The following is a 22,148-nucleotide window of genomic DNA, read 5'->3' as shown; positions in this document are numbered from 1 at the left end:
TTAACCTGTTCTACTGTAAGAGAATGTTCTTAAATGCATCTCATAACATAAACCCATTCACGTTAACCAAATACTTTCTAATGACCATTATCTCTTAACACTATCAGGTATTTTACAATTCAGTCACCACTTTATAAACACAACTGAACATGCATCTCATAATTACATCAATTTTGTCACGATATGCACGCACGTTTTGTGTAGCCTATGTGCACTCGTGTATAGAGCTAATCATCTCTCTAGTATCCAGCATTGACACTGTAAAGGCTTTAATAACAAACTCCGTGTGAAAGTGCATTACATCATATCTTTTCTAACACATACTTAAACAAACTCCTAAACACATCTTTTGTACCTTAACCTACAAGTTATTTGACATAAAACTTGCATTTTTACCAACCTGTGATGGGATTGAAAAGTGTACAACAAAACGCGTGTCAATGGCTTCTCACGACTGTTTATTCTACAATCACGCCATTACCCACGTCGTAATCCCATCACTCTGGGAGCGCCCTCTAGTGGTCTGGATACATCTCGGTTTATTGTATTCACAATGACAGAAAGAAAATTAACTAATGAAAGGTAAAATGTTTTAAAACAATTCGTTTCTTTTTAAACAACTTTGCTATTACTTTGTAACATTTTATAAAATGTAAATACTAAGAAAATAAATTAATTTAATTAACTGTTTGTGAATCTTTGTGTTGTGTTGTGCGTGTGACGTGCATGTATGTAAGACCAGAGTGTTGTGTGCTAAGGCAACCCTTTACACCATCCCTGTTGCTGTGGGAACCAATGCACCCTGTCCCTATGCCATCACTGTTGCTGTGGGATCCAATGCACCCTGTCCCTATATGCTCTCCTTGTTGCTATGCTGCAGTTCTATGCTAGTGGATCATTCCAACATCCCCTAAACTTAACTGGAGGCATATCACAATCTGCCATAAATTCAGCTATACATGCAGTTACATCAGGTCTAGTCCGACATGCTAGTGAATACATTCAATTTCCCATGACACCTGACAGACAGGAGCGTGTTAGACAGGAGTTCTAGGCGAAGAGTGGCTTCCCTGGTGTGCTGGGTGCAATAGATTAGATAGACTCATGTGCAACTACGTGCCCCATCACAGAATGCTCTGATCTACATCAACCGCAAGGGAACCCACTCAATAAACATACAGGTGATTTGTGATGCAGCATGTAAAGTGCAAGCGCCTGACTATCCTATGAAATATCCTCTTTATACATCATACTGGCCAATTCTGTAATTCCTGCAGTCTTCCAGATGGGAACCTCCTCTGGAGGGGTGGCTGTTAGTGGACAATGGCTACCCATTAAAGGCATGGCTGATTACATGTTATATCATGCCAACAACAGTGTGGGAATTGTCGTTCAATCAAAAACACGCAAATGCATGCGCCGTCGTTGAAAGAACATTTGGGTTGCTGAAAATGCACTTCAGATGTTTGGATATTAAAGTCAGGTGGCACATTACAGTACAGTCCTCAGAAAGTTGCAGCATTCTTTGTGGCATGTTGCATGTTTCATAACATTGCCATGCCCATATGTCTCATAGATATAGATGAGGAAACATTACAGAAAGAGTTGCATTGTCTACTTGTCTAGACGTTTGCTACCACAACTACCGCATATTTGCAATAGCTCTAACCCTGGGTCCATACACATCTTGGTGATACTGTGCGCCAGCCTTAATCAATAATGATAATTTTTGTAAAATCTGACTGACTATTTTGAATATGATACTTTTACTGGCATTTATATTGTGAGAGTGTATCATGATAGACACCTAATGTGTGTGTGTGTGTGTGTGTGTGTGTGAATGGTAGTGGGCCTTTTTAGAAGAAAGTTCAGGGCCTTTTTTTAGTCTCAGTCCGTCCCTGCTCTTATCTAACTCTGGGGTTGGCAGCAAATAACCTCGTTCAAAGATAAGAATAAGTTGCAAAATGTATTTTTATACATTTATTGCAAATAAGTTTTGTGGGCAAATAAATAGACAAACAACAATCAAACAATATATATATAAATATTGTGTTTATTGTGTACTTTTTAGTAAAACTCTTCTACACACATGACCATGATGCAATATATTAATTTGTCGGACACCAAAATAATGACATAAACAAACAAAACACACACACACACACACACACCACACAGACACACACACACACACACACACACACACACACACACACACACACAGGCGACATGTCATCATTATAAAAATATAATACCACATGTATTTTGTGTATGTCAGTTGAACAATATATAGCCAACAAGAAGCATAGCAAGTTTGTAAAATACAACTCAGGCACAAGGTAAAATGAATTAAATTAAAATGTTGAAAACTGTGTAAACCACAAACTCAAGACTAATGGTTTCATACAGCTAAATACTACTACTACTACTACAACTACTACTACTAATAATAATAATAATAATAATAATGCAAAAACAGATTTTCAATACAGCAAGAAAATTTAATTTTTCTTGAAATCTTAGGATGCTACAAGCCTTTTGGGGTCAGGCACGCTTTAGTCTTTTGTGTTCAGCTTCTGGGTTTGTTGACATTGCTGTAGATTGCAGTATCATCCTCGTCTCTGAAAGCATAATTGTTATTTTCATTAGTTATCTAGCTGGCTAACAGTATCTTTAGCTTAGAGTCCATCAACAATGGCGGTTGTAACATAAAGAGAACAAGTAGCTTGCAGGCTAGCCTTAAAATCACCAACACCAGCACAGCCATCATTCACCAATGAAAGCTATAGCGAACTACCTGCTGTATTTTGGTGACACACATTTGGTAACACCAGGCAGTGGCTGGAGCACATAACTACACAGTGAACAGCCTGGTGAGGTCATGATGAAAAACGGAATATTAACCTCCATGCTCATTTACTCACTGGATGACTTCACGGGAGGGAGAACGGAACTTCACCAAGGCATACGTAACATCCTCTTCCTCTTCCTTCTTCTCTTGAGGCTGCACAGCTGGAGAGTCTTGAGCCGCGTCCTTATTTTTGACCTTGAACTGGACACTGGCATACTGGACGTCATTTTCATCACCTCCTGAGTCCACTCTGTCTCCTCCTGAGACCTCTTGATCTTCTCCTGAGACCACTCTGTCTCCTCCTGAGACCTCTTGATCTCCTTGTGAGTCCACTCTGTCTTCTTGGTCAGATGTCAACAGCACTGCAGAAACTTGTTCATACACAGGACTGGGGTCTTCCGGCTAGGGGTTTACAGACACAGCAATAAAGACAGATAATGTTATCAGTGGACTACAGTATGGATGCATACGCTGGTGGAGTGACATTAACCAATATACACACCTGTCTATTGTCCACCATTGTACTTCTGTTCTCGGTGGTGGATATACGTTTCCCTCTTCTGTAGAAAAACAAAAACACACAAATAAGGGTTTAGTTCACAAATTGGGTATATTTAAAACAACAAATCCAACACGTAGACACCCACCTGCACACAAACACAAGGACCACTATTATAGCTACAGCTGGTATGATTCCCAAAGCAGCAAACAGCCCTGCTGGCATACCTGTCTGATGAATTATGGCTGCAAAGCAAGAAACATCGGTCCATTAGTCCACACACACACACACACACACACACACATGCATACATACAAATAAGCACATACTGTATATTTCAGTGATTTCTTTCATTTCATAAATTACAATGAGAATAAAAACAAATCAACCTAGATTAATTTACACAGACCTATATGTATATGTTAAAATTACTAAGAAATAGCAGCTACTAAAAAAGTTTGACCTGACTTGACCTAGATGTTGTAGAAATGGTAAATGTAGTATTACAACCCAGCCGGCACACGACCGACCTTCAACGTTGAAATATAGGGGAAATAACGTCAGTTGTTGTGTCAATGTTGAAACCATGTTGAAACAATGTTTAATGCTAAATGGTTGTAAAAGGGTATGTAGACAAACATTGAAACAACGTTGGTTGTAAAAAGGTCAAGAAAATCAATGTTGAATTATAGGTGAAATAATGTCAGTTGTTGTGTCAATGTTGAAACACTGTTTTAATGCTAATTGTAAAATGTTGACGTTTTTTTAAAAATGTTTATAACGGTTATTAACCGTTGAATCAATGTTGAAATGCCAGCAGGGAACAATGTGAAAATATTACCTGCGGAAGTCACTTCAATTTCAAAGGAGTTATGAGAGCCATATTCATTGTGTGCTACACAATAGTAAATGTCACCATCTGAGACAACAGTAAAGCTGCTGCTATTCCCTGTGGCTGTAAGAACAGAGCCACTACTATTCTTCCTGTACCAGGAGTATGTGTGCACTGGGGGATTGGAGTCAGTGTTGCAGGTGAGAGTCACTAAACTTCCCTCTCCAGAGGAACTAATGATCACTTCTGTGTTCCTGGGGGAATCTAGTTAAGAAAAAAGCATACAGGGTGACACATTTTGGTGGATTAGGACACATGTTTAAATGTATTTTTGTATGGTAACACTTTACTTCACTTTACAACATAAGAGTGACATGACACTGTCATGAATAAGTGACACTGTCATGACACATGAAACCTAATCCTAATCCTAATCTCTAACCCTAATCCTAATCCTAGCCCTAACCCTAACTTGTTATGACAAAAAGCAAATGACACTTAATGACAGAAGCGTTATGTCATAAACGTTTATGACTTTTTTATGACACATTCATGACAGTGTCATGTCACTCTTATGTCAATACTGTCAAGTAAAGTGTAACCAAATGTATTTTGGTGTGAATATATTCAATGTAAGGATAAATAATTTAGCATTACTCACAGTAAACATTCACATGTAGCACTGCAGAGTAACTGGATGCAACTGTGTTTGCCACTTCACAATAGTACTGCCCCATGTCCCCAGAGCTGATGTTAGTGAAGCTGAGATTCTGCTCTGATCCTAATGAAGTGTTAACTCTGTTGATCTTGTACCAGGTGTAGTTGTGCACTGGTGGGTTGGCATCACTGCTGCAGGTCAGAGTCACTGAATCCCCCTCCACTATGTTACCAGAAGGAGTGATTGATGCAGACGTGTTCTTTGGGCCGTCTAGTTGGATTGGAGAGTTAGAAATAAGATTGATGTTATTATATCAGCTTACTCAAAAATATATTGGGTAACTACTATAAAAATATTTATTTTCAAAGTAAATAATACCCACAATGAACATCCACCAGAAATGGTTCAGAATCATTGGTTCCTGCACTGTTCTCAGCTCTGCAGTAGAACTGCCCGCTAAACTCCGAGCTGATATTGCTGATGTTCAACTGCTGTCCTGATCCCATAGGAAAGGTTTGACCCCTTTTCACCTTAAACCAGGTGTAGGTTGCTGGTGGGTTGGCATCACTGCTGCAGGTCAGAGTCACTGAGCTTCCCTCCAGTATATGACCAGAGAAACTTGGTGATGCTGACATATTTCTAGGAGCATCTGCATGAAATAAGTAGACATTTCTAAAAATTATTTAGCAGACTTATTTTTTTATTTTATTTAAACATATGTACACAATTATGCACCTAAAACAATATTGTATATTATGGCCAAACCATAGTCATGGGCATATCCTTTACCAATGCCAAGATCACACTTAACATATTGCTTAAACAGCACCTAATAAAATATAAGAATGTGGTTCACTTACACCTGACACTGAGAGTTCGTACAGGTGAGGGATGGTCCTCATGTCCTCTCACAGCACAGGAGTAACTGCCTGAATCATCAATGCGTACTGGGGTTAGGTACAGGTATTCCATTGATGTCTGACTGTCTGCAATAGGGTGGGAGTTCTTGTACCAGATGTAAGAGGGGGGGTCACTCAAAGTGCAGGCGGTGCTGCAGGTCAGTGTGACACTCTCCCCTTCTTTCACTTTATCATGATCCATATTTACCAGAAAACCTTCAAAAAACATTTAGAGCAGTCAGAATCATGTCTATGGTTATTAAGCCAACATTGTAGAGAAACATTTGTTTCATTGTTTCTGTAAATACATTTTTAAATATAGATATAAACACTAAAATACCTGCCACACTGAGAGAGACATCAGGTTTTCCGTTCCAGGTCCCAGTTGTGTCATTTGTTTCAAATCTGAAGTAATATTTTCCTTTGTGATTCAAACTAAGTTCCTTTATCCTTAGGCTGCAGTCATTATTTTTATTTCCAAGATATTCCACATGGTTGCCATATGTATTTTTCACACTAAAATCCATCCTCTCACCAGAACCCAAATTGGAAAACCAGAGTGGTGTTGTGACAGCATAGCCACTGGGGTAAGAATAGTAGCATGTTATGTCCACAGAGGAACCTTCCACAGCACAGATCTCCTGGTGGGTATATGTCACGCTCCAGCAATGTGATACACCTGGACAGTGTTGGGAAGTAACGGAATATGTAACAGAAATTACATATTTAAAATACTAAATATGAGTAACGTTATTTAAACATTGTAACAGAACTCTGTTATTGTCATTTCCTGTTTACCGGGCATTCTGAGCGTAGAATGTTTTCTGCAGTAATATTTTTAATATTAAAAATATTTAAAAAGAATATTCTTCTGTAATATGGCATGCGTGTGTACTTATTATGTTGAAATACTTAGAATTGGCATTCAGAATACAGTCACACTATTTAAGGGATTGCATTTGAAATTGTTAGAACATGTATAGGCCAAGGGATTTCATGTATAGGCCTATATCTCTCAGGTGGCTCCATTCTCTTTCTCTCTCTGTTTATATTGACAGTCTAAGTGAAAAACCTTGCAGGGAATGTTAAAGGGAAACTTGGCAGGATTTCCCCCTCTGCTGGAGAAATTGCACATTATGCTATTTCAAACTGTGTGAAAAGGTAATGATAAAGCACATGGATTTGTTTACAAGCTAGCAAACTGTTAGCATAAGTTTGGCAGAACTATGTGGATGTTACAAGGTAAGAAACACGATTTAAAACGAGTTTCTTGTTTCTCACTTCTCTTTCCGGGACGGTAGTCTCAATGTTGCAAGGTTGGTTTTCCGCCTGGGGACGCTAGGCGCAGCGGGGAAAGTCACCATTTTCACCGGAACAGGTCATTTAACCATCCAAATGATTTCTAAACGGGTTTATTAAGTTGAAATAGTTGCCAAGTTCCCCTTTAAATGTAAAATGAGTTTTGTTGTATAGGCCAATAACTCCTATACCCAGCCAGCATGTTTTAAGGTTCTTTTTTCTTGACAGTGTTCTGTAAAAAGGCATATAACTCCCCTTGTGCTGTTAAAATTAATCTTAATCTATTTCCTACCTTGTTTAGGATTTGGTTGTCTTTTAGCCTATACGCAGACAACACATCTCTTACGTAGGTTCTTTGACACAGTGACATTAACAGTGTTTCATAGCACATAGGCTTATTTATCAATCCATCCTCCTCACTGTAAAGCAGGTTGTGGGTGGTTGTTGACATTAACTATGGGTCTTACAACTTCACATAACCTCACATAATTGTTTCATTCACTGCTAATGAAAAATATATTGATGTAATCCAAAGTATCCAGAATGCATTATTCACTTTGAGTAATCTATTGGAACACGTAACAAAATAAAATGTATTCTGCTATCTGTAGTAGAATACATTTTAAAAGTAACCTCCCCATCACTGCACTTGGACACACACATCACACACACACACACACACATACACACACTTTTAAATCTGTCCATGTACTGATCTACACACAATCTGAACTATGTAGTGATTTGAACAATACATGAATTATGCCACATGGGAAAGATGTGTAAAATATTCCAAGCACTTTGGTCATCTGAATCTAAATCAGTGTAATTGCACTCACACACTGGTGGAGAGAGATGGTCCTCATGTCCTCTGAGAGCACAGGAGTAATGTCCACTGTCAGCATTTTTTTTGACCACGTTTATCACCAGAGTGTTGCCGCTGGTCGTGTATTTGGCACCAACAGGTTGTCTGTTCCTGTACCAGATGTAGGTGGGTCTGAAGTTCGGAGGGCAGGTGGAGGTGCAGGTCAGTGTCACTCTCTGATTCAGTTCCCATTTATCCACCTTTAGTGGACCTATGAGAATCAGAGAGCTTACTGTATACACTCCATATACTACTAAATATCTCATATCTTAGTTCTAATATGGATGGTTAAATGAATGCTGATATTTTCAATAGTTAGAGAGAGGTCAGCAGACTGACTGCTTGTGGTATACCCTCTGGAGAGGTTTTCAGAGAGAAGGTTATCTAAGAGTGACCACTAATTAGCTGATGTAATGCAACGAAAATCGGCCCTGGAATATTTGGCCCAAGCAGCCCTCAAATCGGTCGGGCACACCTAATTAAATACAAAATCCTTGCATTTCCCTTAAATATGCATATATTTTCTGGATGTCTCCATGACAGTTAAATATGCATATATTTAACTGTCATGGAGCACTGAAAGTGATGTAGGCCTCATTGGCTATCACACTGACCGATGAGAGATAGCCATAGAGCACATGATCTCCATATTCAAGTAGGCTATACAAGCAATTATTGGGGGCCAAGCAGCGAAGCTGCGAGGACCTCATTGTGTTTCTACGTTTTCCTATTATTATTATTATTATATGCAATGGGAGTCTATGGCAGCCCATAGAACCGTATGGTAAAAAGTTGGGAAATTTGGCACACTGATTGGGGACGGTCCCATGATTCATGTCACCAAGTTTCATGTCGGCAACTCGAACCCTCTAGCGCCACCAACAGGCCAAAGTTGGACGTGCGTTCATGCCGATTTTCAAAAGTCAGGTATTGTTGGAATCCTTGGACCAAGCCGAGTGACGTCATTTTCCGCCATGATGGATTTTCCGCCATTTTGGATTTCATCAAAAACACTTAAAATGTATCAGGGGTCACATACTTTCTCTGATTCCCACCAAATTTGACACAGATCATCTTCAGACCAAGCCTCACAAAAGTTGTCACTTTTTGTCTACGGAAGTATTACCGTTCGCCCGTAAAAGCCAATCAAAATTTGCGGCGAAGCCGCCAAACAGGAAGTGAGCTCATATCTCAGCAACCCTTGCATGTATCAAAACCAAACTTGGTACATTGACTCATGACCCCATCAGGAGGACCCTCAAGGAATTTGGTGACCTTTGACCTCTAGGGGGCGCTGTAATTCACAAACATGCCTTTTGGCCTGTAGCTGCTGCTGTGCTTAGAATTAAATTGTACTAGTGGTGTCTGGTAATACTGTGAAAGGTCCTTAGGTCAACTGAGGGCAACTTGTCACATCAATATAATTTATTCGGCCGCCATATTTGATTTGATCAAAAACACCAACAATTTCGCACAGTTCACAAATTTCATCTGATCTTCACCAAAATTGGCACAGACCATCTTCAGAACATGCCTTGTCACTTCATTTATTTCTGTAACAATTGATAGAAGCGTTCGCCCGTCACATCCAATCGAAATTTGTGGCGAAGCCGCCAAACAGGAAGTGAGCTCATATCTCAGCAATCGTTGCATGTATCAAAACCAAACTTGGTACATGGACTCATGACTCCATCAGGTGAATGCCAAATAAATTTTGTGACCTTTGACCTCTAGGGTCACTGCAATTAGCAAAAATGCATTTTGCCTTGTAACTTTTGACGTGCTAGACGTGAAACTTGCTTTGACAGCTTATGGCCATACGTCTGATTGCAGCATTGAGCTAACAGCATTTCGTTGCCATGGTTACTCCGGCCTATCTGCTTGGCCCCCTCATTGCTGCTTGAAGCTATATTTAAAGAAGAGTTTTTGCTTGAATTCAAAGTATCATTTCAAATTATTCAATAGGCTACATTTAAACTATACAATGTTCAATTGACAGCAGCACCAAACAATTACTTAAGCCTATATGTGTAAGGGATAATGGATGACATGGTGGTCTGTTCACAGAAGTTAATGCACGGGCGAGGTTGTAAAACGGCCCCGACGCGAAGCGGAGGTTCATTTCCTATTACAATTTAAACGTTTTAATCGCTAAAACTGTCTTGTTTGTAGAACTAATTTCTTCCGACACATATCAACTAATTACTCAACTCACAGGACAAACTGCCGTTACTAGTTCTAAATGGATGGTTGCTACAGCCAAAGGCCAGTCGTTAGTTCTATCTCTCTATCGTTGTCAAGCGGGCGTATCCCAAGATTCTGATGAACTTTAGCTTTGAAACATCCATCTAGCTAAAAGCCACCTCCGTCATATGCTACAATGTTGCAATGTTCTGAACATCTGCATTTACAGCTCGGATGCAATGTGACAGTTCATTTAAACTTCACAACGAGTTAGGCAAATTAATATACAAGTGTGATACGGCCAAAAAAATGGATCTACTTCATAGGTGTGCAGATAACATACGGTTAATGGTCGTTCTAAATTACGTAGGACAATGGGAAATTCAACCAAGCAGTGGAATAAAAATAGATAATTACCTAGATTGCCGTATATATTAATGTAATTTATACCAGTTATCACTGTGGACAACTGAAACAACACAAAATAAACAGGGCTGTTGCTGGAAATATTTTATTCCTGTAGGCTATAGCCTTCTACCTACCTACATTGCTGGTACATTTTGAAACAGTATAGATACATGAACTAATTATCTTTAATGTCTTCCAGTAGCCTATCGTATAGTTTATATATACTGTAGCTTAGGTGGCTTGTGCATGAATATGGCTGGACGTTTTGTAGCCTACATTTCCGTCAGTCTACAGTCTTTTAGCCCATCTTTATGTAGCAGGTAGACCTTCTCTGCCTGCTATTTCCCCATAGCACCTGCAAGTACTAATGAAGGGGGCGGGGCATAGGCATTTAATCAATCTGGCACCAGTGGAGTGCTACTTAAGAGGGGCAGCAGCCAGTAGCAATGTAGACTCCACTGGTGTAGCCCCTGTCTGCTACCGTCAGGCAGCACGGTCATGCTGATGGGGAACATGGGTCGTGCTGCTGCTGCTGCTGCTGCTGCTGCTGCTGCTGCTGCGCTGCGCTGCGCTGCGCTGCGTTGCGTTGCGTTGCGTTGCGTTGTGCTGTGCTGCCCGTCTTGTCCTTCTGTTTGTAACTTTTATGTTTATTTAGTAGGGAGGTGGCTCTGAGGGGGGCTACTCTAAGCATACGTGTGGTGTGGTTTTGTGTATTGCTTATCGCTTTGCGGTGTGCCTTTGCTGTGTAACAGGTGAGCTTTTCTTTATGCTTGCATGTAAAATATTTGTGTGGACGTCCATAGTTGCCACCCTCAGATCCCCACTGCCCAACCCTTTGTCTTAATAAATATTGTTTTTCTGGAATTCATGTATCCACCGTGTAGTTACGAACCTGAAAGTGGTACAAGCTCTTAAAGATTCCCTGACGCATTAGGCTTTAGGGTGGCGTAGTCCGGCTACTGTGATTGGCCCCTTGGCCCTTCCTATGTATCACCTTGTTACATTTACCATGATAGAACCCTTTCGACGCTCTACTTTGAGAGACCAACCACCACTCATGCCATCGATGTTGAATTTTCCAAGTTTGGGCGTCTGACGGAAACTGATCAATCTGACCAACAATTAACATCGATTTGACACTCTTTAGCTGTCCGGGTTTGCAAATCATTCATTTAGAACATTTAAGTTGCGCTATTTGTTATTATAATGACAGCACGGCCTTACTATGTTATCATAACCATTTCATTACATTATCGCAATTAATAAGTCATCATAATCATCATCGTCAGCATGGCATATCACACATAGCCTACCTGCTCCACCACTGAGTTATTATCATGTAGCCTCAACTAGGCTCTACACTCTCCACCACCTGCTCACTGTCCCTCTGGTATGCTTGCTTACATCCTCGTTCAAACTCAACGAACTTCAACATGTTGCTGACATATGCTAGCCTACTTGCAATATTGTAGTTTTGAAGTTTCTACATTGGTGTTACTTTTGCATAATTGTCACTACCGGCACCCGCCGCAATTTTGTGTAGGCAACTTCGATTAACTTTTGATGTGCTCACAGAATCCTGGCTCTGAGCCAAAATGGGAGGGGTGGGGCCTGACGTGAGCTGTTATTGGATCAGTCGAGTGTCAATATGTAAATGTAACCAATGGGCCGCTGATTGTCCTTCCTTTGGGCCGATTGTTGGCCAAAATGATTAAATTATATATATAGCCTATTCTATCGGCCCAAAAAAAATGTAAGGTAGTCAAGGATAACATAAACAAGTGTCACCTTCTTATCCTGGTAAAAAATCAATATCCCTTGGTGAACCGTCATAAGTGGTCAAATGAGTGTTTATAATGGAATTTAACCATGACATTGCATACCATGACATTCAATGTATAATCAGATCAATATGCTGACTGTTGGATTTAAATAATTACCTGTCATATAAAGAGTCACCTCTTTGCCAGCATATTTTCCAACCGGATCATCTGTTATAAACCTAAATCTATATTTCAGCCCATGGTCTGTGTCTCTCAGATTTTTAATCCTGAGAGTACAATCATGCTCTTTATTCCCCCGATATTCAGCTCGATCTCGATAGTCTTCACTCTGAAACAAGTCTTCAGGATCCTTGCCTTCCTCCCATTTCGTAAACCAGAATGCTTTCTTAACTCTGTCCTTTGTTGGATAGGTGTATGTGCAGGGAATATCCACTGCAGACCCAGCTGGTGCACAGATCTCTGTTAAGCTGTATTCCACACCATACGTATTTCCTAAAACACCTAAACAAAATACATGAACGTTTGTAAATTCTAATTTTATTTTTGATTAATTTTCACTACTTCCAAAACTACTGATAAGAAGAATCAAAACAAGGATCAAATAATTGAAACATTTTGAAATCACTTTATACATGGTGTTCATGGTGAAACTATGTGTAGAACAGTACAGCATAATATGGATTTGCAAAGAGGGTGTTAAAGCAAATGCTATTTGCACCCAGGTGTTAATAGCAATAAATGGTATTTGTACCTGGAGGGAATAGCCTACATGGCTATTTATATCTGGGTGTACATAGCATAGCATAACATAGCATAGCATAGAAGAGACATGTATGGGTGTCTGTAGCCAGCAATGCTATTTACACCTGGACACACTGTATCTATGTTTTAGAAACAGCATTAGTCTATCTGTCTGCTGCAACAGTTTGCCCTGTTGGGATTTATTCTCTGATAATGATCAGTGGACATTAGCCCTTACCTATGCGGTTTCCCTATGACCATTGCAGAATTTCTGAAATTGCATGTTTTATGTTGATTTGCAGTGGTTGGGAGAGTTGTGATTGTTGTCATTTTGTATTATTATAATGAGTGCAGATGGACTCTCTGTGTGGCAAGTGCTATTAATAGTAGCTGGGTGCAAATAGACACTCTAGGATGTTAAACTGGAAACATTATAGAATATCATTAATCAGTAGCCTAGACATCTAGGCGCATTCTAACAGCAGCAAAGTAATTTGCTGCCAGGGTAGTCTAGTAACTCTCCGTTGGCTTGCGAGCTGGAAAAATTAAACTTCGATAAGGCTAATCACATTGTGTATAGAGTTGGTAGGTGGGCTTAACATAATGATTGATGGCAGAGTTGCAACGGTTTGGCGTGAATTCCCTGCTACTAGAAAACAAAGAAGATGGATGTTGCTGTTGGTGAACAGCATAACACGAGTTAAGCTTTTTTTAAGTTAGCAAAAGTTTGAACTAGCCAACTAGCTCTGCTGGTGGGAAAACGCATGGGACTCATGAGTTGTAGCGCTATCCTATTGCGTGCAGAGGGAATTTGAAAGACATCCGATTATCCCGCCCCTCGGACTGAGCACTGCGAATGGTGAGTCCCCAAACCTTACATGCTTGATTATGATTGGCTGAATGAATTGCATTCAATGACGTTATTGTAAAACCCAGCACAACCCTTCACACTGACCACATGTCATTCTATGTCACTGCACTACAATGAACAGAGGTGGAAAGTAACAAGATACATTTACTCACGTTACTGTATTGAGTAGTTTTTCTGTGTATTTTGTATTTTTTAAGTAGTTTATAAAATCGGTATTTAAATTTTTACTTGATTACATTTTGAGTGAAGTATTGTACTTCGCTACATAAAAAATCCCATCCGTTACTTGAGTAAAAAAAAAAAAAAAGTTAAGACTAACGAAAACAGAAAGGGAGAGAAAAGAAATCGCCCTAAACCACTATAGTGATAATGATCAGCATGTAGCCTACAACAGGACATGAATCAAGCTGGCGCCATGCAGTCTTTCTGAAAGTGATGGAGATGGAGCTGGATCACGAGATGCATCAGATTACATGTGTAGCCTAACCTATGAAAGTGTATTTTCCGCTATTTCAATGGGTTGTCTCAGTTCGTTTTAGCACTAATGATAGCGGAGATATTCAAGCAAACACCATGGGATTTCGTATTTTGACGTTTGTGCTCACCTTTCTTTGGAAAGAAGTTTATTAGCAGTTGTTTCCCCTCATTTTGATGTCTCTCTTTTTAGTAACCTGACTTGGCTTTCTTGGAGAAAACATTGCACCAGCATCACAACAATTAGCGGTCCACTACTAGCGATGCTCAACTAAATAAACAAAAGATAGACTACCTTATGAATCGTGCAGGCAGACTAAACCATTTAGCTCTTTAACAAGGGAGAGTGAGAGTGACCTTAGACAGTTTTCACTATGTTTTGTATACAAAATCCAGTCAGTCAAACTTTAAATTTCGTCTGACATTCATTTTGACATTTCAATTTGGAAGTTAAAATATTCAGGTAAAATAAATATATGGTGGACATATAGCCTATATATATTTTCAGTAATTAGCTTAAACGTCCAGTGAGTCTATTCGAAATTTTCACCACACATTATATTAACACACATATAAAAAATCCAAACATAAGAGTTATGTGTATTGTCTACTGAAATTTCTTCAATACTTTGTGGAAAATACTTTGTGGAATCCTGATCTTTAGTTACTTCCAGAATTGTTTAATAGAATTTAATTGAATTGGCTGCCTTCAAGTCTTTCTGGAGCTTTCTCCGAGTGGTCCTTGGCTCTTGGAATTGACTATCCTTCTGACTCCCTGGTCAGAAATATTGCGAGGTGATCCTGCATGGCAGTGATGTTTCTTCCACTTGCAGATAATGGCTCCCATGCTGCTTACTGAAGATTCTGAAGTTTTGAAATGCATCTGTAACCAGTTTCATTGATATGTTTTGCAACAATAAGGTTGCAAAGGTCTTGGGAGAGCTTTTTGCTTTTATCCATCATGAAATGTTTGTGTGACACCTTGGTAATGAAAAATCTTTTTATAGCCCATGAATATACTAACCAAGCTTATATTAATTTGCACAGATAGAAAGGATAACTATTCTAACTATAGATTCCAGCTCGTCCCTTCCCTTTCCTTGCCTTATTGCTTTTTCTTAGCTTGTTCAATACTTTTTCCCTGTGTTATTCCACTTCATTACATGACTCTACTTATGGAGTTGTTTGGATTTTTTATGTGTGGATTACCTGAGTTATTACTAATGTCTGGTGAAAATGTTGTACCCCCGTATTCCACTTTTCAAGGACCCTCTCCTCCATTGGGGCCCTATACTTCCCACTCTCCCCCCCAGTTCGACGCCCTTTAATCTGCTGAACCTTCTGCTCGTTTCCAAATATAAAAAAAAAAAAAAAAACTCTCTGCACCTCAACATTGGCCTGCCTGCCTCAGCTGCCTGTGAGGGGCTTTTCAGTTGTGCTGGATTACTGTTCACTGCAAAGCGACGCAAGGATGAGTGCAACTAACTTTGAAAATCAACTACTGCTCAAACTTAAAGGAACCGTATGTAAGAAATGTATTTCAATTAATCATAAAATAGCCCTGATATGTCACTAGACATTAAGAAATCATGTTAATTTCAAATACTATTACTGACAACAGTAGTCCGGCCAGGATGTTGTCATTTAAAAAGTTGCAGCCCTCAACTGATGTTGATGTTGTGTTTTAATAATAATAATAAGCTTTATTTGTATAGCACCTTTCATACACAGAATGCAGCTTAAAGTGCTTTACATTTGAGGCATTTAACACAATGATAGTCAGTCAGTCATTATCAATCACTTTTCTTTGCTGTTTATGATCTACTCAGCAACATATCAAAAATATAGAAAATGACGTCATAAGACTGGCAGCCTTAACCCTCTTACCCCCCACAAGCACGCCATATGGCAACTGTGGCAAGGAAAAACTCCCATATTCCAGGAAGAAACCTTGAGCAGAACCTGACTTAATAGGGGGAGCCCATCTGCTTCTGGCTGGCTGTGCTTTTGTCATGTTATGTCATGTTTTGGCCTGATGCGCCACCCTCCACCTAACTACTAATCACAAAGTCAGTAGTGTTTCGGCATCCGAGTTGGCAACCTCGAGTCAGGGGGAAGGGGGAGGGGATACACCGCTCTACAGTAATTTGAAAGTGATTGCAGTACCGGTCTTGGCCACAATCTTACATATGGTTCCTTTAAAGGAGAACTCCGGTGATTTTTCACATAGATCTCCATTTCTCAACGTCACCGAGTACTGTCGGTATGAGCTAGGTTTTACCTAGCTCGAGTTGCTGCAGCTACAGCGCTACACAGTGGGAGCATGAACATGGCTGCCTTAGCTGCTGGCTGCAGCAACTCGAGCTAGGACCAAAGTCCTTTTCAGGCAAGTACCTCCACTCGGCGGCCATATTGCAACACTTTTTGGGCACTTATCGTGCATCTATTTCGGCAGAAATGTGTGTGCGTAAGGCTTCACGACACCAATCTTGCTCCAGCAGCTAGATCACAACAGATGATTGGCACGATGTCTTCACAGCACACCACATGATTGGCTCAATGTATTTTACAACACACCACATGATTGGCTCAATGTATTCACATGTCAACGTTTTGCCGCGGAAGGGTTGTGATATTTGTAGACAACTGACTAACCCCATGCATTACTATGGAGGATTTTTTGAGTGCTGTATCTTCTCATTAGAAAGTCTCTGGTAAAACTGGTTGTTCTGGTACCCCACCCCCCCCCCCCCCCCCCCAAAAAAAAAGTAACTAAGTAACTTTTACTTAAAGTACATTTTAAATGAACTACTTTTTACTTTTACTTAAGTAAATTTTCAGATCGGCATTTTAACTTGTACTTGAGTAATATTTCATCAAGGTATTGATACTTTTACTTGAGTACAATATTTTCGTACTTTTTCCACCTCTGACAATGAATTGATACAAATTAAGTTGCTGCGCCTCAACGTTTCTTGGCAATGCTGATAAAATAAATATCTAGCTAGAACAATTATTATAATAAATCATAACATTTCTTGTCATGTATATCTAGCAACTGTTACTCAAACATGTCCTAAAACAACCCTTAAAGGAACACACCACCCAATGTCAGTAGTAATATATGTTCTTACCTTAACTTTCACGAGTTGAGTCATACCTCTCCCGTGTCTGTACGTGCACTCAAACGCTCTGGTGCGCGGCGCGAATGTGTTAGCATGTTGCTATGCAAGCGGGCTCAGACGTAGCCAGATGTAGAAGTAATCAAAAACATCCACGTTTTCCCGACTTAAAAGATTCACTGAACAAAAATGCTGATGTGGTACATGAAAATTTAGCTAAAAATGTGGAGAATGCAATGCAATCAAGTATTTTGGACGATATATTTGCACAAGCTGGCAGAATAGGCAACATGCCGATGTGTGTTTTATTTGGAGACTGTTTTGCGAGACAGAGACTGAGTTTGCTGCTGATATTCTGGGGATAGACTACAACATAGCCAATGTAGGACTTTAGCCTTTTAATATAGCCTATTTGCTGCATTGGATCAGTCTTTCTAGAAGAGGCAAGAGCTTTCTAGCCTCACGTCAGCAGCGCTGCATCACCCATATACATTAAAACAACCAGCGGATGGTGGGCGGGTGCGGTTTTGAAAATTGGTCAAAAAACTTTGGTGCGGATGGATGATAAGTTTTGCTATGCAGTTATGGTTGAAATAATAGCCCATCAGCGCATCTCTAGTGTGTGTGTGCCTCTCTCTCGCTCAGAGGGGAGGGGGAGGCCGATCAAGCATGGATTCTAAACTCTGTGGTGGATAGGATCTACAATTATGTGTTAATTAATATTACTACGCTAGGTCGAAGTACTCCCAAGTGCTATTGCGCCACACATTGTAGTTCTCCTGTTTATTCGCTTGGAAAATCACCAGCTGTATGTATTGACCGTAGACATTTTAATCAACTACTCGTGTAACTGTATCTAAGTCGGGAAAACGTGGATGTTTTTGATTACTTCTACGTCTGGCTACGTCTGAGCCCGCTAGCATAGCAACTTGCTAACACATTCGCACCGCGCACCAGAGCGTTGTACCGACACGGGAGAGGTATGACTCAACTCGTGAAAGTTAAGGTAAGAGCATATATTACTACTGACATTGGGTGGCGTGTTCCTTTAACACTAGAGTCTGTAGGTTCCTGTGATTTTTGTATGCTTACCCTAACCATATAACCCTAACACTAACTCTAACCCTAACACTAACTCTAACACTAACTCTAACCCTATAGCGCCTTCCATGCAGCTCTACCTTGAAGTTGACTATCGGGGGCTCAAAAGATCATATATTGAAAAGAGATTTTGCATGAAGCTCATGTTTGTATCTATGACATCAGTATAAAGAATACAGATAGATTGCCAGACCTGGTGCAGATAGAAGGAATGCAACGAAAAGGGGTCCACAGACGTACATGTCTGCATCGACCTGTAAATTATGCACATCATCAAAATAATGATCATGGTGGAGACAATATACTGTGGATCAGTGGAGACAATATGCTGTGGATATCACATTAGTTTATCACTTGCTGGTAGATATGGAACATGAGCATATGAATTAAGTCATCTGACTATAGTGTGATATTGGATATCACATTAGTTTCTCCTTTGCTGGTAGATGTGGCATGGAACAGGAGAACATGAATTAAAAAATCTTTACTCCTTATCAATACTCAGACTAAAACAACAATAACAACAGTAAGACTTTGCTGCTGGCAGCTTAATGTTAGTCTCCATTACATTACAGTAGAGAGCACAAACACTTATCAGGAGTTAGCGATAAAGCGGTCTCCTGCAAGAAAAGAGGGAGACTCGTCGTCACACCTCAAAGGAATTGCAAGTTCTTGACTTAGCATACTGAAATGGTTCCTTTCCACATCACATCTTATTTGATGACTATGTCTAATCCCAATATCTGTTTCTGCTAATGAGTATTACCAGAAATAAGGAAACAAATCCAACAGTGTTGCCAATATAGTTCTCTTTCTCTAATATAACAGCAGGCTTCAACTTTTCACAGCTCAAAGTCATAGAACATACATCATGTAATGGTTCAATTCAATGGCACATATTAATTGTAAATATTTCCAACCTATTAGTCATTTAATAACTAAATCAGACTAAACAGCAATCTTTTGCAGAACAGGAAGCGTAGGACATTAGAATATTCTGTACTTACATTTAGAGGAACAAAACGTCTGCAGATCACTGCTGTTTCACCCCAAATGACAGTCAGCATGATAATTGCCCAGATAAATCTGGGGTGGGAGGAGGAGCTAGTTATGCTGCTGTTGAGTTATGTCAGAGACTTTCTAATGTGGAGACACAGCACTCAAAAAATACTCCATAGAAATGCATGGGGTTAGTTTGTCACGCCAATATGGCCGTTGTCTACACATATCCCACCCCTACCTCGGCAAAACGTCAACATGTGAATACATTGAGCCAATCATGTGGTGTGATGTGAATACATTGAGCCAATCATATGGTGTGTTGTGAAGACATCGTGCCAATCATGTGTTGTGATCTCGCAGCTGGAGCAAGATTGGTGTCTTGAAGCCTTGCACACGCTCATTTCTGCCGAAATGGATGCCCCACGAGTGCCCAAAAAGCGTTGTCAAATGGCCGCCGAGTGGAGGGACTTGCCTAAAAGGACTTTGGTTATGTTCAAGCACTTCCCTTTCTCACTGGTCACTCTGTGGCCTTCAACTATGAAAATACACTCCGAATGTGACAGTTTTGCTCCAGCATGACTTCCCCTCTTTTAACAAACTTTCTCACATTTCTCAATCCTCCCTTCCTCACACCACCAGGCCAATGTCTAATGAGCACATGATCACTAACATGTTCTAGAACCATTCATATGAGCCTGGAGGTGAACAAGACACCTGTCGCATGTTAACAATGTTACACCTGTTACATACTGTACAGATGAAATGCTCTCGTCATCATGTCTCTTTCCTTTATTTTAGATATTGCCCCTGAATGTTCACCTGGATGTTTGCAACTGTCATGTCTTGTCATAAAGTTGTCATTTCATACACCACTATCAAATGTGTTGGAAGTTGCTAATAGTAAAACATTGTTTATTCCTAGTTCAAGATTGACCCTATTCTGGAGACTGAAAATGTATATTTTGTTCTATGTCTGAGTGTGACGTCCCTGCTCGGTCCGTCTGCTTGCTGCTGGTTGTCTCATGTCATTACAGGTATTGGTGGCGTGGGCGTGGCCAGCGCACCTGTCGGTGCTAACTGGCCTGTGCATAAAGGGCACGGGTGTTCCCCTGCATGGAAAAGGAGCTGTGGGGCTGCTGTTTTTTGGGCCTTCGTGGGCTCTGTTTGACGGCCTAGCTTTTCCTTTGTTTGTTTTTGCATCCACGCATTTCACTTCTCAGTCCATATCACACTCATGCACTTCGCCCACACACTGACTTCTTCATATATACTGACACGGACATCTTCGTTTGTTTTTGATTAAGTTTTGTAAAATAAAGTAACTAAAAGTTGACCCTTTTCCTCCTTTGTTCTGGTTATGGCCTTTGAGCCAGGCCGTAACACTGAGTTTCTGTTAGATATGAGGACGTTGATGGTTGTGGATGACTCAGCTAAAAATAAGTGTTGTACACACACACGGGCACAGCCACATAGCCACAGGAGTTGGGTAGTGTTAAAGGGGAACTCCGGCCGATTACATCATAGAGCCTTGTTAATCGAGGTCATAGACTACTGTCGTAGGGAGGGAAATGGGGGGGTTGGGGTTGGTGCTAACTTGAATTATCCTGAAAGTGGTTAGCGCAGCCAGGCAGCTACAAAGCTACACTATGGGTGCAGAGTGTAGACTGTGTTTGTGCCTATTACAGTAACAGACCCAAACTGCCATTACAAGTGCTGTGCAACATGAGCAGGATGCTTATGTAACGGATGCCAGCTAGCTTAGCTGTGCTTGTGGAACGTTGGTAAACCTCACTCCCCGACGCCTCAAGAGTGCTGCTGGCATGCGAGGCAGTAGCCTGGGCTATTGGCTCAATTGTTAGCGCACTCGCCTCCCGATCCGAGGTGCTGCTGTTCGCGGGTTCGAGTCTGGGGGTGTGCAGGGCTGAATCGTGCAGGTTCAACACAACGCAGGTTACACTTATGAGACACTGCTATGTGTGTTCATCTCAATAATTGTGACGAAACGGTACAAAATCCAGTGCTTGGACTATACAGGAACCTCAGAAACCTCGACCTTGGGAGACAGAGGTAAATGACTGCCTGTACGCTGGATTCATACTGTTTTATTTTATTTATTTTCCTAACGACACTATTCGGTGACCTCCAACAACAGGGCCAGAAACTGTCAAAAAGATTATGCTCAGCAGACAATTGTGTAATTTTGTACTCCACCATCAAATGTGTTCAACGTTGCTGATAATGTGACAGCATTCATTTTGTATTTCAAATGAGTTCTGAAACACCTCTCTATGATCTTACTGCTGGACCTCCCAGCCAAACAAACCATACATCACAGCATCATAATCTCTTGCTCCTACCAAGATCACAAAAAAGAGAGTCATGAGTGACAACCAGCTAACACTCTCTGACCATGTTGCCTCTGTCGCCCGGTCATACCGCTTCGCACTATTCAATATAAATCAGGTGGTACCAAACCCGACACGCCACCCAGCTCTTGGTACTGACATTGGTTATCGCTCGCTTTGATTACTGTAACGCTCTTCTCACAGGCCTTTCAG

General features: G+C 40.5%; 1 protein-coding gene across 1 annotated transcript in view; it reads right to left on the bottom strand.

Annotated features, from left to right (window-relative positions):
- Positions 1–2,035: 2,035 nt before the first annotated feature.
- LOC121719149 (B-cell receptor CD22-like) overlaps positions 2,036–22,148 on the bottom strand; it is a 33,099-nt gene continuing 12,986 nt past the window's right edge. The window contains exons 4-10 of the mRNA XM_042104571.1: positions 5,223–5,489; positions 4,844–5,110; positions 4,192–4,446; positions 3,499–3,595; positions 3,354–3,411; positions 2,925–3,253; positions 2,036–2,621 (exon numbers count right to left, since the gene is read on the bottom strand). Of these exons, the coding sequence (XP_041960505.1) occupies positions 2,570–2,621; positions 2,925–3,253; positions 3,354–3,411; positions 3,499–3,595; positions 4,192–4,446; positions 4,844–5,110; positions 5,223–5,489 (1,325 nt within the window). The 3' untranslated portion in view covers positions 2,036–2,569. The remainder of the gene's footprint in view (positions 2,622–2,924; positions 3,254–3,353; positions 3,412–3,498; positions 3,596–4,191; positions 4,447–4,843; positions 5,111–5,222; positions 5,490–22,148) is intronic.

The sequence above is a fragment of the Alosa sapidissima genome, chromosome 9 (genome assembly GCF_018492685.1).
Source record: "Alosa sapidissima isolate fAloSap1 chromosome 9, fAloSap1.pri, whole genome shotgun sequence".
Classification (NCBI taxonomy): Eukaryota; Metazoa; Chordata; class Actinopteri; order Clupeiformes; family Clupeidae; genus Alosa; species Alosa sapidissima.
Note: the sequence above shows the minus strand (reverse complement) of the source record. Positions and strands in the feature narration are given on the sequence as shown.